Raw genomic sequence first — 15,250 nt, forward strand, 5'->3', positions numbered from 1 at the left:
ATAGAAGCACAATCAGTAGCTTATTTTCCAAAATTTCTACCTCCCCATCCTCTGAGATGTATCTGTTAGGTATGCAAACAATACACAGAGCTGCACAAACCACACAGTTGACACATTTCACAGCTTGGTCCTGGTTAAATTAGCAAAGCAGCTTGACCAGAGTTAAAGAGAGGGGAAAAAAAACTCAGGGGTGCCTGTGCAAGTGTTCAGTGATGCAAGAGTGCCAGTGCAATGTTTAGTTTTTCTCAAATACTGAGCAAATTTTGTGGAAAATAAGAACTCAGATAAAAAGGGTCCATGATTTGTTGGCACTTTCTCTTCCATTTATGTTTAATGATACATTTTCTCCCTTTTAGCATCATGAAACAAAGACTACTCAGATGAATTCGCTCATCATAATTCCAAATCACGGGCTCCTTCAGCTAGAAAGCACAAAAAAAAGTGTGCTAAACTGCATGGTTGCCTTGCAAAGTGAAGACTTTAATTACTCTGATCTTAACAACACTGTTAAAATGTTGGAGTGCCTAACTCACTTTCCAAATAGGAAGCACACTGTTGTCTCTGCTGCTGTTATTGTTAGGAAGGACCAGATTGTGATCACTGTTTTTGGTATGGACAACTGTTCACAAGGGTGATTGGTGAAAGCGTGAAAAAGGAAAGAAAAATTAATTAAACCCTGGTTACATCCAAATCCACCCTATGTGAAACCCTGCATTTTTCAGGAAGCACCAGGGTATTAAATAAGAGTTTGATTTTTTTGGTCTGCATTTTAAAGTACTGCATCTTAACTCAAATGAAAACTCCAGCATGTATTGTGCTGAAATAAGAGACAAGGTTAAGTAAATTCTAGGCCGATGAACAATTTCTTTGCATGAATCACTTTCATGAATTGTCATGGAGATACAGACACTTGGCCTTGTAAGAGACACATTTATCAGCATTAGCAGTATAATGGAAGGCAGGCTTTGAAAGATGATCTCTTGAGACAGCAGATTTCATCATTGTTGGTAGGCCATGTGGACATATGTGCAATTATCTATGGAAACTTCATTTTAGTCTCCGGAGCGCTGTTATCTTTCACAAAGACCATTTTGTTATAATTCCTAAGAATGGCAAACAAATCCAGAAGAAAACATGACTGACTTTAATTGTTCACCCAGATCAGGCTTTTAAAAAAAAAGATTTACAAAACTAATTACGGCTCAGCAATCTAAGGAAATTATTTAATTTCTAAAGCACACATCCTTGAACATTGGTAACAGTGTCTTTTATGTTACCTAGATTAATCTTGCCCCATCTATTTAGATATATACTAATTATGTCTTAATTTCATCTATTAATAACTGAAGAGCCACAGAAATAATTAGTTGTATACTTCTGAACTCAGTCAGCTTTCTTACTGATTCTCCTTGGGGCAGGTTGGGACTTTAAAATAATAAATAGTAAAAAAGTTATCTTAAATGTTAATAACATAATAGAGGTAAACAACAGTCAAAGTTTCTGTTAATATGTGGTTTTCAGTGATAACCAGGAGTCAAAAACAGCTGCAATCAGTTGACTAAAACTCTGGTCATTTTGTTTCTGGCACCAGAAATGCGAGTTTTCTGTGCATATAATTGACTAGAAGCAGAGCCTCCGGAAGATGGGCTTTCTTTCCTCTCTATCATCTCCTCATATACACACACATCTTTTTCACACATATATTTGCAAATTGCTTTTCTCTTTATAACTTGAAACTGCAAATTAAGTATCAGATTAAAACCTGGCAAAACTCCACACAGCCTCTACTGGAGTCACTCTGAATTTTGGTTGCTCTGGCTGGATAAGGCTGTATGATTAAAGCATCATCTTTGGTCAGGGCTGCACAATACATTACCTCTGTTTTTCCTGTCATCGAGAATCAGTTCATCCCCACAGCTGTAGGTTTTGCTTTTAGGGTAATACAAAGATTACAAGGAAAGTTACAGCCAGAGCAGTGCTGCACATCAGAGCTCACAGGTGGGGTGATAAGTTTATTTATTTATCTGTTAACAGTTTTGAAATAATCACACCTGACATTTTCCTTATTCTCTCTTTGTAATCCAGCATTCTTCCCCGTGCTTCTTGTCTACCTTTGGCCGCAAGCACCCAGCCACCAGCAGCACTTGCTGGTGCCTCGCACCTCCCTGGCTGGAGGCAGTGGGACTGGTGCCCATGGGGAAGGTGCTCCCAGCCAGGGGAGAGGGGTGCGGGCAGGCTGGGAGCACTAGGGGCCAGCTCCTCCCCGGGGGTCAGGGCAGTCTCCAGCCTGACACCCACTGTGTTTCAAACAATAGAAATAACAGTCACCGAGTCACACTTGGGACAACACACTCAGCATTTTGAAGCTTTTGAAGAAAAAGGAAAGGCTTTGATGGGCTTGGGGTCAGGGCCCCAGTGTTTTTGCTTGGCATCACTGCACGACTCAATGCGTCTGCAGAGTTAGCGCATTATTATAGCAGGACAAAACCACTGTTAACTTCTTACAGTGGCATTACTTTATTGCTACACTTTCTCTATTAAAAAAAAGGATCACATTTGTAAGTTTTGTTTTAAGCAAGAGCTGAAACAAATGAGATTTTTTTTAACAAACACAAGCTTCATACAAAACAACAGAGCTGATGGATGTTAATCTTGCCTACTAAATATGGATCCCATATGGAAAGGTGAGAAAGCTCTAGATCTTCCCTGCTTCTCTGCCAGGGAACATGACTACTGAAAATCCCATTCCCTGGACAGCTTTTTTCCAAAGAAAAAGAATGGTCAGGAGAGATTTATCAGCCAGATCTAAGCATGCCAGAAGGGTAGGACTCCAACCTTCATGCATCTGTCCCTCTGAAACTTTGTGTACAGAAATATCAGCGATTTCTTGATCAGTTGACACCAAGTAGAAACAGCAAGAGGGTGAGACACCCACATAGGCAAACAGAGTTTTGACATATAAGGCAAACTAAGCAGAGGCCAAATCACAAGAATATAGTAGTTCATTATTAGTTAAATAGTTAGAAATAGTTCATTATTAGTTAAAACATGAATGAAAAGAAAGGGAAAAAAAAAAAAGAGAATACAGTCTTTCCACTGTTTTGGAGGAACAAGAGGGTTGAATCCCAGGGGCTGAAAGCTGGGCTATGGCATGGACTGACTGTATTTCACATCCATGTGGACGCTTCCCTAAAAGGTGTAGGTAAGGCAGACTGTATAGAAAAAGAAGAAGAAACGACAGTGCAAAAATATTCTGTCAGCCATGGTGCTAGTCACAGACTTTAAGAGATCATTAAGAATAAATGGCAATTAATGATTACTGATAGTGATTATTTGCATGCAATACCATCACAGCTCTGCATGGCACTTCAGAGGGATGTTAATGGAAAAAAAAGCAGAAAGAAAAAACCCAGGTCCCTCCCTACAGAGTCTGCAGTCTAAGTTAGACAAATGTAGAATGTGGAGATAAACAAATGAAACTTAAAGGAAAGAAATGAACTTAAATTCATTATGCAATGTAAATGATGTCATGAGAATGAAGAGCTGATCAAAAATTTTCAAATACGATATTTCTTTTCTGGCAAGAAGACACAAAGATAGATAGAGACCAACACCATCTCCTCTACCACCACCACTGGCTCAAGGGAACTGTCAGGCAGAAGATGGGCAAGCGGTTTTGGGGTTGCAAGTCTGACAACAGAGCAGTACAACCAGCACCCAAGCATCTGGCTGAGTGCCAGCACTCCTACCTTGCGCTGGAGAACCACTTTTCTTTGTGTTTTGCCTGGTGCCTGGTATTTTCCAAGAAGCTCCGTTTTGCAATTCTGCTGAATAAAAACTTTTTTTCTTCAATGCTGCTAGAGGCGGGTAAGCGCTACTATGAATTCTGCTTTTACACGACTTCAAGACAATCAATTTCACAGGTATTATTTACTTGGTGTGCCCTGTGGTGGGTGTGATGTTCCAGCTAATTTTCATGACGAGTAAGTAAAACCACCAGACTTGCCATATGCTATATATATCTGTAAGCATGTGGACGCACAGAATCTAAGTTTGTGGTTGCTTTTCACTCATAAAACATGTAATGGGTATCTGAACTTATTTTAGGTATTTAGGGCAGCTGTCCCTGAAAAGCAGCATTTGGAACCTTGCGGGCTGTGTCTGTACCTACCCCTTTGGGCCATGACCCAGGACCCGGCAACTGTTTGACCAGGTTGGGCACTTGGTGTGGTGCGCTCTGGTCTCAACCAGCACATACCTCTGAATGGATGCCTGGGTTTGGAGGCAGCTCTGGGTAACAACCTAGAGTTGGGAGATATCTAGAAAATGCACCTATAGGCTGGGCCATGTCAATATATAAGATTGTTTCTCAGTCTTTCCTACCCTAAAGAATTGCTGAAGAAAACTGAATGGCCACCTTGCACAGTGCTGCTGCAATGGTTTTCATTTTCAAGCCCAAATCCTTTGCTTGCATGAGTTACACAACGTGTGTCTACAGCGTAAAGGCTTTTTTTTCCCTGGGTGGTTTCTGGGATCACTTCCCTACATTGTGAGTAGTGCAGAGCTGATTCATGGTTACTTGGTTAATTTTGTGAAGTCCTTTTTAAGGCTTTCCAAGGCAAACTACAGATGCTCTTAATGCCTGGATTTGGGCTGAGGAAGCAAGCACAAGGAATCCATTCCTTCTGCACTGCCCTGTATTTCCAGGAATGAGGAAAGGAAGGACAGTGCTGCCCAGAAACCCCAGTGGACGCAACCATGCCTTCATGTAGCTTCATCTTTAATCTGCATGTGTGCAGGCATATATATATTTCATCCATGTATTCTACAGACTTCCATAAAAATAAACTCTCTGACCTCACTGACGACTTAAATAATTCTCCATAGCAGGCGCTGCAGGCAGAAAGCCCAGTGCCCCATTTTAAGGTCTGATTAAGCTGTGTGTGTATCAGCTCGGCCGGGATGCTCAGTCTGCTGTGTCCCAGGAAAGCAGGCTGCAGCTCTCGAACACCACGAGCCCCCAGTCTGCCCACTCGGCTGCCTACCCTACCCACTCAAGTGCAACATATTATAATGCTTTATTATGATTATTATTACAAATCAATGGATTTTAAGATTTGAATGATTCAGAGATGACCTGTCGGTCTTGGCTGCATGCACTGAGCCTGATGAGGGTGCAGCAGGGGAGGCGCAACCCTTCTCTTAACAAAGGCACGATGTCACTCTCCGCTCCTTTTGCAGCGAGGTGAAATGCTATCTCCATCTCTCCGGCTATAAACAGTAACTGTACGGGTGCTGGGAAAACCTTTAACTCCTACAGTCAGCACAAAAAGCAGAGGAAATGAGGCAGACCACTTTCCTGAGAAGGAACAGCCTACAGGATTTCAATAAAATGGGTGTCCAAAGGGAGACTCAGTGGGTATCTTAGGCTCTGTGTTGTATCTCAGCTTGGGGGAGCATAAGTTCACATGCTGCCCCCCTGACACCAGAGAGAGATCAAACCCAGGGCTGCGACATGAGAGCTCACAAGGTGTTGTTGCAGTGTGCAAACTGCATTCCCTGCCAAGATGCTCATTAGCACATAATCTTTGGCACCGTGTATAAATTTAGTTAGTCCCTAAGCTGCGATCCAATTACTTTGTGAGACAAGGTGATTTTCTCTTCCTGTAGAAAACCTGCAGCCTGAATCTACTGGTACAAGCACAACGAGCTCAAGAAACTGCATGGTTTAGAGATCACACTTGTGTCCTAAATTGCTTCTACATTATCTCTGGGAGGTCTCAGTAGATTAAGGCCTAATTGCACTCTAGTTAATGTGCCTGCTGCCCCTGTCAACACTCGTAAAAAGAAATTTTCAGTTTTATCATGTGATTTTGCCCAAAACTGCACATTCTTGCAAACCATACCTGGGTAAATGCCTTTTTTTCTTTGTGCATTTCTCTGCTGCCTCTTCTCTTCAGGGAACTCTGCAACAGAAGCAACACTGAGTTATTGATAAGCTAAACAGAAAGCCTGCAAGTTTGGCAGAGCTCACCACCATAAAAGTAATTGGGGAGAAAGCAAGGATATTCTCCTGAGCAGCTGAGGATTTAAGTTTTTGTGTTAATCACTAAAAAGACAAGATGATCAGGGCCTTGTCAGTGAATTTTTTAATGCACAAAACTTTCCACATAAAAAAAAGGGAATAAAATTAATTAAAAGTTCACAGAGGAAAAAAAAAATCTTTTCTTCTCCTCTGGACCACTGCAATTTTTGGCAAAACTTTCTTTTTGCATGGGGCAATGATTTATGTTTGATTAATCCAGGGCAGAAGTCCAAGAATGTTACTCACAGTGGATGTGAAACACATTGTGGAAACCTCAGAGGAAAGTAACCCCCAAAACCAAGGGAAGGACATGCATGTTTAAGCTGTGTGGAGTAACATTATTGGTTAATCCATGCTAGCAAACATGCTGAGGAGCTCAGATACAGACCAGGTAATTCTCCAGGTATTTCTGAATTTACTTTATAAATTAGATTTGACTGACTTTGCAAATCTCTATATTGCTTTATAAGCAGCTTTTTAAGACATGGAAATGATGTTATCACCACTGCTTGGTATTCAGAAACCCCTCAGCACCCAAATAGAAAAGCACAGTTTTCCTGAGAAGTGGGAGGTGGAGAACTGTCAGGACATTACCAGTGTTTGCACCAACTTGTGTCTCAGGACCAAGTTCAAACCAGTGTGAGGTGGGTTTATTCGGAAAAGGCATAAATTTGACTTTTGCAGATTGAAGTATCAGAGGTGAATGATAGATATTAGCCAAAAAAAGTGGGAAGCTAGAAACCACGGTGTCATCTGAATTCAAAGCTGGCTGTATTGCTTTGTCTGTGCCCAGAGCCTGAAGGCTGATACTCCCCAGCAATCACCCTGATATTGTGGCCTCTTTTAGTTACTACTTCTGTTTATATTTGCTCTGTGTGGGACAATTTCCAGCTGAGGCGAAGCTGGGGCTGTCATGGGCTTGCCTACAGCATGCCTCTCCTCTGGCCCATGCAATGGAGCAGTGTGCCAGGACCAACACCGGCTCCCACATCCGATGGGCTAAATCCCATGCTAACCCAGTGCTGCAAACCATGAGCCCAGCGAAGAGGAAGGGAAAGGAGGGAGAGGCATCCTGTGAATTAGCTAAGTCCAGTCTCGTGCCTGGCCGTTAGCTGGCAGAAAATGCAGCGTGAGCGTGGGGACAGGCGCACACACCCCATGCAAATCCTAACTGAAAGCTTTCTGAGGCTTTGTGGTTTCTGACTGTCAAGCTATGCAGCTACTGCAAATTATAATTATTGCATGCTAAGACAAATCTCTCCTTCTGCTCTTTGTTATACACAGTTAAGTAGTTAAAACCCATTCATATGCGGCACCATATGCCCAAGACGTACTACAGTTTATTTTTGCTAATCTGCTCTCCACTTTAATCCAGTGATTTCCTATAACTAATGAAGCTGAGTAAGAGAAATGTTTTTTTCTGGATACTGAAACAGTATAATGGAAAAAGACTTTAAACACTGAAAACATCATATGAAAACCTGTTACACAAGCTTAGCCAGGATAAACAGTTACTGTTTTCTCTTTTTTTTTTAAATGTGGTGTTATTCTGGAAGCAGATATGTAACTGAAAGCAGTCACCAGTCAGCAGCATCATGCCCTGGCATGCAAGATGGTCACTAGTAGCTTGAGCAAGAGGAGGTTGTCTGGTTACTGCATTTAATTTGTAAACCCTTAGAGTTAGGGATGAGTCTACCAATTTCTAGAGGCCTCAATGCATGACTAGCAAACAGCTACCGGTTATGCTAGAAATACAAAACCTTGTGTCAAATCTTAAAAACCTATTGCTCTTACCCATAGGCTAAAGGTTACACTTAGACACATCCAACTTGAGAAGCTAGGGGATATAAACACACGGGCTAGGGTGCGCAAAAGAAAGTAATAAAGTCTTTGCTCTGTCGTACGGGATAATGCTTGGAAAATAAAGGGGAAGGGAACTAAAGTTTAGGTAGGAGACACTGATCACCGGCTGAGAAACAGGCAGGTAGTGATCTGGCTTTGGAAGCTGTAAGCTCCACTCCTCACTGAAAAAATGGATTTCACAGATCCAGACTAACAAGTTTGTAAGATACTGCCCTAGATGGGGCTTCACTTTAGGCATTTTCACACTGTCCTGTTTGGATTTTCGTAAGAACAACCTTCTGATCAGTGCTTGGCTCGGAGATTGCTTTGTATTTCCATAAGGCAGAAACACAACCTTAGACTAAGTCTGTCCCTGGTGTAAGAAAAAGAATGCAGTATTTACCTCTGGGGGCTACCAGTGGATTACAGGGAGAAACCTCCCTCCCGTGTGTCGGGGGGGCCTAAAAACACAGGCATGGCAACAAGGGACTGCCTGGCCAACCCCCCTAAGCCCTATATGAAAGCAAGGAAAGATCTCCATTTCACCACTGTGGGACCAGGCTGCACGTGTGCACGAAACACCAACCAATCTAGCTGATATTTCCATAGGACTAAGGGCAGAGAGTGCCGCTGCAAAAAGAAGTAGGTGGAATGCACTACAAGCTTAAATGATTTAAAATGTAAAATGGTGCAATAAAGCATTTCTCTTTGATGTACAGGAGATTGGCATCAGAAGCTGATATGAATTAATGCTACAAGGAACATTTCTATACTACTTTTTTTACTCAAGAGACCAACCAGAGTTGGCCGTCTACCAAAAAGTCTTTCAATGATGGTTAAACAAGATTTTATTAGTCCTTTGGATAACATAGTCTCTTAGGAAAGAGGTTACTCACCAGACATTTTCTACCCTCATAGTTTCACTGCAGTTTGTCATCATATCTCTTGGATACCAAGGAGAATTAATATATGCGGGTAATAAATTGCCCAGTGCTTTAAAAGCTAAACTTCCCAAAAGATTATTTGATGTAGCGACTATAGTATTAAAAGCAGGAAGAGACACAATTATTCGCTTTTCTAGGAGCCTAGCATGGACAGGAAGAGGTAACTTGTGTCTTTCAGTGAATTCCATTTTTAACACATCAGAGAAGAGTCCTGCAAACTGAGCAGTGAGAGCGAGACCACCCACATGGGGAATAGCAACCAGGAGTTAATGCACTGGACTTAGAGGTTGAGCAAGACATGGAAATAAAGTTTGAGTTAAGAGCAATCATACATGTAAACACATGATATACCCCAAGTTTTCATACTGAGGCAAGTGCTGAGTAGGATGAGAACAGAGATGCAAACAGGCGGCAGTAGAGAAGGATTTGGAAAATAAGAAGAGAGAACCAAGAGTCCCTAAGAACTGCCAGCCTGTCACTTTATTCACTGCTATTAAGAGAAGCAAGTCATTTTGGGTGCAGTCTGGCATCTGCAGGCAAGCGTGGGCTTGCTATCATATGCGCATCAAACTGAACCTGCAAAATCAAGTAGTCAGCCACCGAAGTGACAATGTCTGCAACTTAAAAACAGAGAGGCTGGCTTGGAAAGTCTGTCCCTGAAGGCAATTTCTATCACTGTGATGTGCGAGGAATTATGCACGAGCATCACTGGGGCTTATGAGCTGTATAAATAATGTTGCATGCACAACGATGGCTTGCTACCGATTGCTTTGAAATGGATAATCACAATTTTCATTTGCATTCATTAGAAAATACAGCTTGTGAGAGATCTGACAGTACTTTAAAAAAAATGTGCACGAGTGACCAAATCCACTTGCTCTGTGGATACAGCAGTAGGTGAAGCAGACTGCTTCCAGATTAGCAGTATCTGCAAGGCTAACAGCTTCAGAGTTGCACATTGGCATTTCATAATAAGAACTAACTTCTTGCTAGCTGTTGAGCTCCCTCATGTTCAAAAAGGAACAAAATATCCAGAGAGACATAATCTCTGCCCCACAGTACGTGACTCATTGGGAAATCTTGCCAATGGACCAACTCTTTCATAGAGGTTACTGTCCAAGAAACACCAGTGATTTAAATGAAGCTAATTCTGCTTGGCACGAATGTGAATCGGAAGAAAACCACATCCACTTGTAGCAGATGGTCAGAAGGTGGATTTATCCCCAAGTGATGTAAGCCAGCATTTGTTAACTGCATCACTAATCACTGCTCAGGAATGCCTCACTGCAAGCATTTTTCAGGCACTGTGCAGGACCACATGGGAAGATTACAGCATAGGATGAAAAAAGCAGGGGATCTCCATGCTCCTTCTACAACACCCCTCCATACAAATGCAGCCCTGCTAGCCACTGCAGGCAGTTTCCTTCTCAACTTTTTGCAGCTTTGGACTTGCCAGACCCTGACATTGAGGGGGTGCATTATTTCCCTTCATCTCATGCTTTAGAGCTATCTACCCCTGCTTGCCCAGTCTGGTAGATAAAGAAAAAACCCCTTGTACAGAGCCCTGTCACTCTCAAACCACTAATGAATAAACTCTTCTAACAAATGCAGCACTGAAAGAACATGACCAGGACCTGTTTTTTCAGGAGGGGCAGCTTTCAGCTATCACACTGCAGCTTTCTGAAGTCTCCTTTCCAGTACTGTTACATGCCCGTTTGGTGAAAAGGAAGCATTTCCCATTTCTGTAGCAACATCCCTTTTTTTAATGGTAGGACAGGGCTGAAGTGTCTCTAAATTCCAAGTATCCAAGTGAAGTTTTGCTTTGATGCCATCCCATGCTTCTGTATTACAACGGCTGCGCTGCGAAAGTACGGCGGCAGCTTTTTCCATGTGGACTCACATACGTATCTATGGGATGGTTAATGGAACTGGAAAATACAATGAAATTCTAATTGCTTTTCAATTGCTGTAGGCCCTTGAAAAAGATATCTCACCAAGCCCTGATAAAGCTGGGTTTGACGCAAGTGATCTATATCTGCATTCATTCCCATGTGTGTTTCATTTACTAGAAACCTCTAAATACTGTGATATTCATCATTCACATGACCTAGCAAAGCAAGCCATGTCTGAAATATCATAAGCATTACAGTTCAGGATAAAAGCCATCCCTTGAGTAAAAAAGCAGCAAAGCACACTAGCTTTCAGCACCAGCTTAAATTTCCCTAACGCTGCATTACTCTATTGTGCTAAGCTTATGAATAGGGGCTTTGGAGGAGCCTCTTTCTTTCGCCTTTTACTACTAACACAGGGCACCCGCTGCCTCTCACGGCTTCCTGGTGCCTTTTGTATGCGGACTGATACTGTTGTGATATTAGCTGGCTTGGTGTTTACAAATAATTTGGTGTGACAGGTCTGGGAGTGTGCTGCGGGGAGAGAAGCAGCAGGGTTGCACTCACTGTCTGAAGCCCTGGAAGGCGAGATGGCAGCTCTTGGGTGGATGGGAGACAGCTGGGCTGGCTCTGCATTCAGCTCACAACATGCCATTTCACTTAATATTTCATCAATGGAGGCTGACAGGGTGACCCAAAACCTATATAATCATGTTTATTAATATGATAATTACTTAATAATCATTGTAGTAATAACTGGTAAACAATTATAGCCCAGTGATGTAATAATTCTTATAATAAAAGAAATCCCGCAACAGACAGCTGAGATCCTAAACTCTAAACTCTAATTGGTATATCATTGTCTTATGCAGCACTTCTGCCCAAACACTTTTCTTAGTAACTTCTTAAATTCATTAAAATGTATTTGAAAAGTCCCTGTCTGTCGCATTTTGCTAAGACATAAAATGTCAAAATCACATCACATGTGTCACTATATATATACATATATAAAAAATTATAACACACTGAAACCAGACTTTCCTTTATTTTTTGGGTCCTACTTCAGGTGAAGAAAACCAGAAAGAAGCCAGGTAGATTGCTGGTGGTGCTTCTCCCCCTCCTGCTACACCAGTGCCGTGACGCTGATGTGCTGGGAGCAAACACGTCCCTCTAAGCCTTGTCACCCCTCCATTTGGCAACTATTAAATGTGAGTTCCCCACACTGTGCCCATCCCTTAACCCCCACACCACAGGCACACTTGCTAACCCTCCACCGTGGCACCCCCTCTCTTCCAGCCCCTGCGCCAGAAGAAACCACAGCCTCGCATCCCTCGCAGTCCTGCCAGGCAGGAGCTGCAGCAGCACTGACCGGCAGCAGTGGGTTGCTGCCAGGCCTCTACTTCTCCATCTCCCACCATAATACACCCATAATGCTCACAGTTAATGTGTGCTAGCTGGGATCACCCACCCTCCCCTCCTCGCTGGCTCAGGAGGCAGGAGCAGCACCCCAAATTCCCCTACATCAGCTAAGCCGCAGTCACAGAGCGCCAGCCTGTTCCTGGTCCCTGCAAAACGGGCTGTGAGCCACGTCAGCTTGCACCCCTTTTGGAAAGCTTGTTCAAGAGCTGGGCCTAATCCAAGCGGTATGTGCTGCGCTGACACTGCCTGAGCCCTGTAATTACCTCGTTAGTGTTATACTGCAGCAGACAACCCGTGAGAAAAGTGACGGGCACTATATATACACAGAAACAGACCTCTCCTGAAACAGCTTGCCAACAGGAATAGTACTCACCCTCGGCCACAAAACCCAATGTACTGATACATGCCTGGTGCTCATCGCCCAGGCCAAGCTTCAGCCCACTGAGAGACAAATGGTGTCCCTTGCTAGGAGGGCGGGCGCCCAGCCCCGCAGCCAGCGGTGCCTGCTGGGGCTCTCCTATCTGCCTTTCCAGACAAAACAGAGAAGACGAAACAACTTGTACGACTTTTTAGAGCCTTTTTTTGCTCTTGTGACAAAACTTATTGCAGCAGCCTGGCCAAACTAGACAACTGCTAGAGAAAGCAAACCCTTGGAAGCAGCCCCCAGCATACCTGCTTTGCCATCCACCATCCACCTCGCGCTGCTCGGCATTGCCTGCATCACCCAATGCTAAATGCAGGCTGCCTGAAAACAGAGATGAACTGTCCTCCTCTTCTCCCTGCAACAATGGTTTAAACCCCAAATCTTTTCTGAGGGACTGCAGCAAATGTACTGCTGTCATGTCACAGGCCTTTCAGTCAGGAGCTGCTGGTGAGCAGCTGGCTGGGGCTGGCTTTACGAAATTGGACTGCAGGCCAGGTAGTGCTCAGAGAGGGGATTAGGAGTTTACATTCCCCAAGGAAGACAATTTGAGAGCATTTACTGCTGATCAATGCACACCCAGCCTGGCATTTCCTGTAGTGCAGGCAATCTATTACAGGCATAATTGTTTTTTGTTTTTTTTTTCCACAAGAAGTCTAAGAAGGCAGTATATGCACAGGGGTAGATACCTGCTCTCCAACTGCAGAGATAAGAGCCTGCTCATTCTCCGACACCAAGAGCATTTAAAAAGCAATGCTATGTAACTGGTGGTTCCAGTATCAGGACAGCTTTCAGCACACTGGAGAAACAAACTGGAGAGTTTGACAGTGATGGGATGAAACAGAGTTAGACAGGAGTTGGACAGTGCTGGTAAAGGAGAGGAGGGGAGCTGAGTGCAGCCCCAGTCTTGTACTAGGTCAGGAGGTTACTGCAGCAATTTAGGGCACTGGGAGAGTGAGAAAATGCACAACTCTGCAATCTTTGTAGTGTTCAAGGTATAGGTGTAAATAGGAAATCTCACAGAATCTAAAAAAAAAAGAAGGATATTTCCGGAAGTCTTTTTACAGAAAAAGATATTCAGAGCTGCATGCACAACGTCTGCACTTTCCATGCTAATAGATCAACAGCCACAGGATTGTTTTTCACATTGCGGATGGAAAGAAAAATTTGCCTTGAGCAGACAACTCTAAATACAAGGATATTCAATCTCCCCTGGATTAGAGCAACTTGCTGTTTCTATAAGGTAGTAAATGAAATTCTAAAGCAGCAGAGAGATTAAAGGCCAACTGCAATGATCCCCAACGAACATGTCCCAGATAGTCTTTGTAATCCTCAGTTGTCCGTGTATTATTTCACAATTTTAAAGACACTGCACTCTGAAAAAGGGGTTTATAAAAATAGAGCAAAAAGACAATAAATTCACACTTTGGTAGCTGGTGACATTTCTGAACCTCAGATAGCTGCTACCTGTGACACACTTTCCTACACATCATTCAGTGCACACATCCATTTACCAACAGGTGATGCGTCACCCCCAAGACATCCCTATTCAGCAAACCATAGAAGACACAGTTCAAGCACAAACAAAGTTAGTTCTGCTACAACGAACAAGGCCATCAATTACAGGAATGAAATTCAAGCCAGAGCATAGCATTTGTAATTAAAAAATGGTGAAGCCTGGGCCAGGACAGGCACGGGTGATGAGAAGGGGACAGAGCTCCTGTGAACATGCCAGCCCACTGGTGAGCTGGAGCACACGATGCTCCAGGAGCAGTAGTGTGATGTCCACCTGCTCTCCCAACACATTCTGCAGGGAAAGAGTTACTCTCATGGGAGAAAAGTGCTAGGCTACCTACGGGCCCAATTGCACCTGGAAATGTCCAGGAGGCAAACAAACTGTTAGGAGAAAATATAATTACAAAAGCCGCATTTCCTTAGTAAAACCAGTCTATAAAGATGTGTCAGAAGCAACCTTGTAAACACCAAATGAAAAACTCTACATGATGGATATAGCTTCACAAAGATCTGCTTGGAAAGGAGTACAACAAGCCCATGTGGGAACACAGTGCTTTAAACACTAAAATTAAAAATGCACAGAGAACTTATAAAAGCGCCACAGGTATTAACAGCAAAATATTCTGGTGTGAAGCGTATTTCTGAGGAGACCCTGATTTGGGTGGGTATTTGGGTTATCCTTAACCATTCTGCCTGCTCCTAGGGCTGGGCTGCGATTGCCTGGGAACCCATTCCCATTGCTTCTGGGGAGCTGGGGTGACTCTGTAAGTGTGCAGGAGCTGTGCTCTCCTGAGCTACTGCTGCCTTGAAGCCTAAACGCGCTGTCTTGGCTCCTTGACAGGATTTGTGGTCCCTGCCTCTGGATATGGAGGGATGCTCCAACCCTGAGGACCAAAGCACAAAATGAAAGTCATATTGTGCAGTACTGGGTCTTACACGGGGAAGGGAGACCCGGAAGATGGTTTTCATGTTCTCAGACCTCTGAGAGCACCTAGGGAGACAGGTGAAAGAGTGGGGTGCGATAACATTTCTTGGTCTGCTCTGTAGCTCCTAGGAAGGACAGACAGCTTTCCCATCCCTCAGTGCAGGAGCTGACCGCCCTGAGCCTCCCCACTGCAGTGCCTCAGTGCTTCGG

The 15,250-nt window shown here is 43.5% G+C and overlaps 1 protein-coding gene across 8 annotated transcripts in view; it reads right to left on the reverse strand.

The window, feature by feature from the left end:
• The window catches only part of MTCL1 (microtubule crosslinking factor 1), a 111,693-nt gene that overhangs the window by 47,406 nt on the left and 49,037 nt on the right, over positions 1–15,250 (reverse strand). For 5 of the 8 annotated variants that reach the window (XM_074878441.1, XM_074878491.1, XM_074878474.1 and 2 more), the window contains exons 4-5: positions 5,907–5,966; positions 3,750–3,824 (exon numbers count right to left, since the gene is read on the reverse strand). In XM_074878441.1, coding sequence (XP_074734542.1) covers positions 3,750–3,824; positions 5,907–5,966 — 135 coding nt within the window. The remainder of the gene's footprint in view (positions 1–3,749; positions 3,825–5,906; positions 5,967–15,250) is intronic. The other 3 variants (XM_074878482.1, XM_074878456.1, XM_074878499.1) reach the window with 1 other exon arrangement.

The sequence above is a fragment of the Strix uralensis genome, chromosome 1, assembly GCF_047716275.1.
Source record: "Strix uralensis isolate ZFMK-TIS-50842 chromosome 1, bStrUra1, whole genome shotgun sequence".
Classification (NCBI taxonomy): Eukaryota; Metazoa; Chordata; class Aves; order Strigiformes; family Strigidae; genus Strix; species Strix uralensis.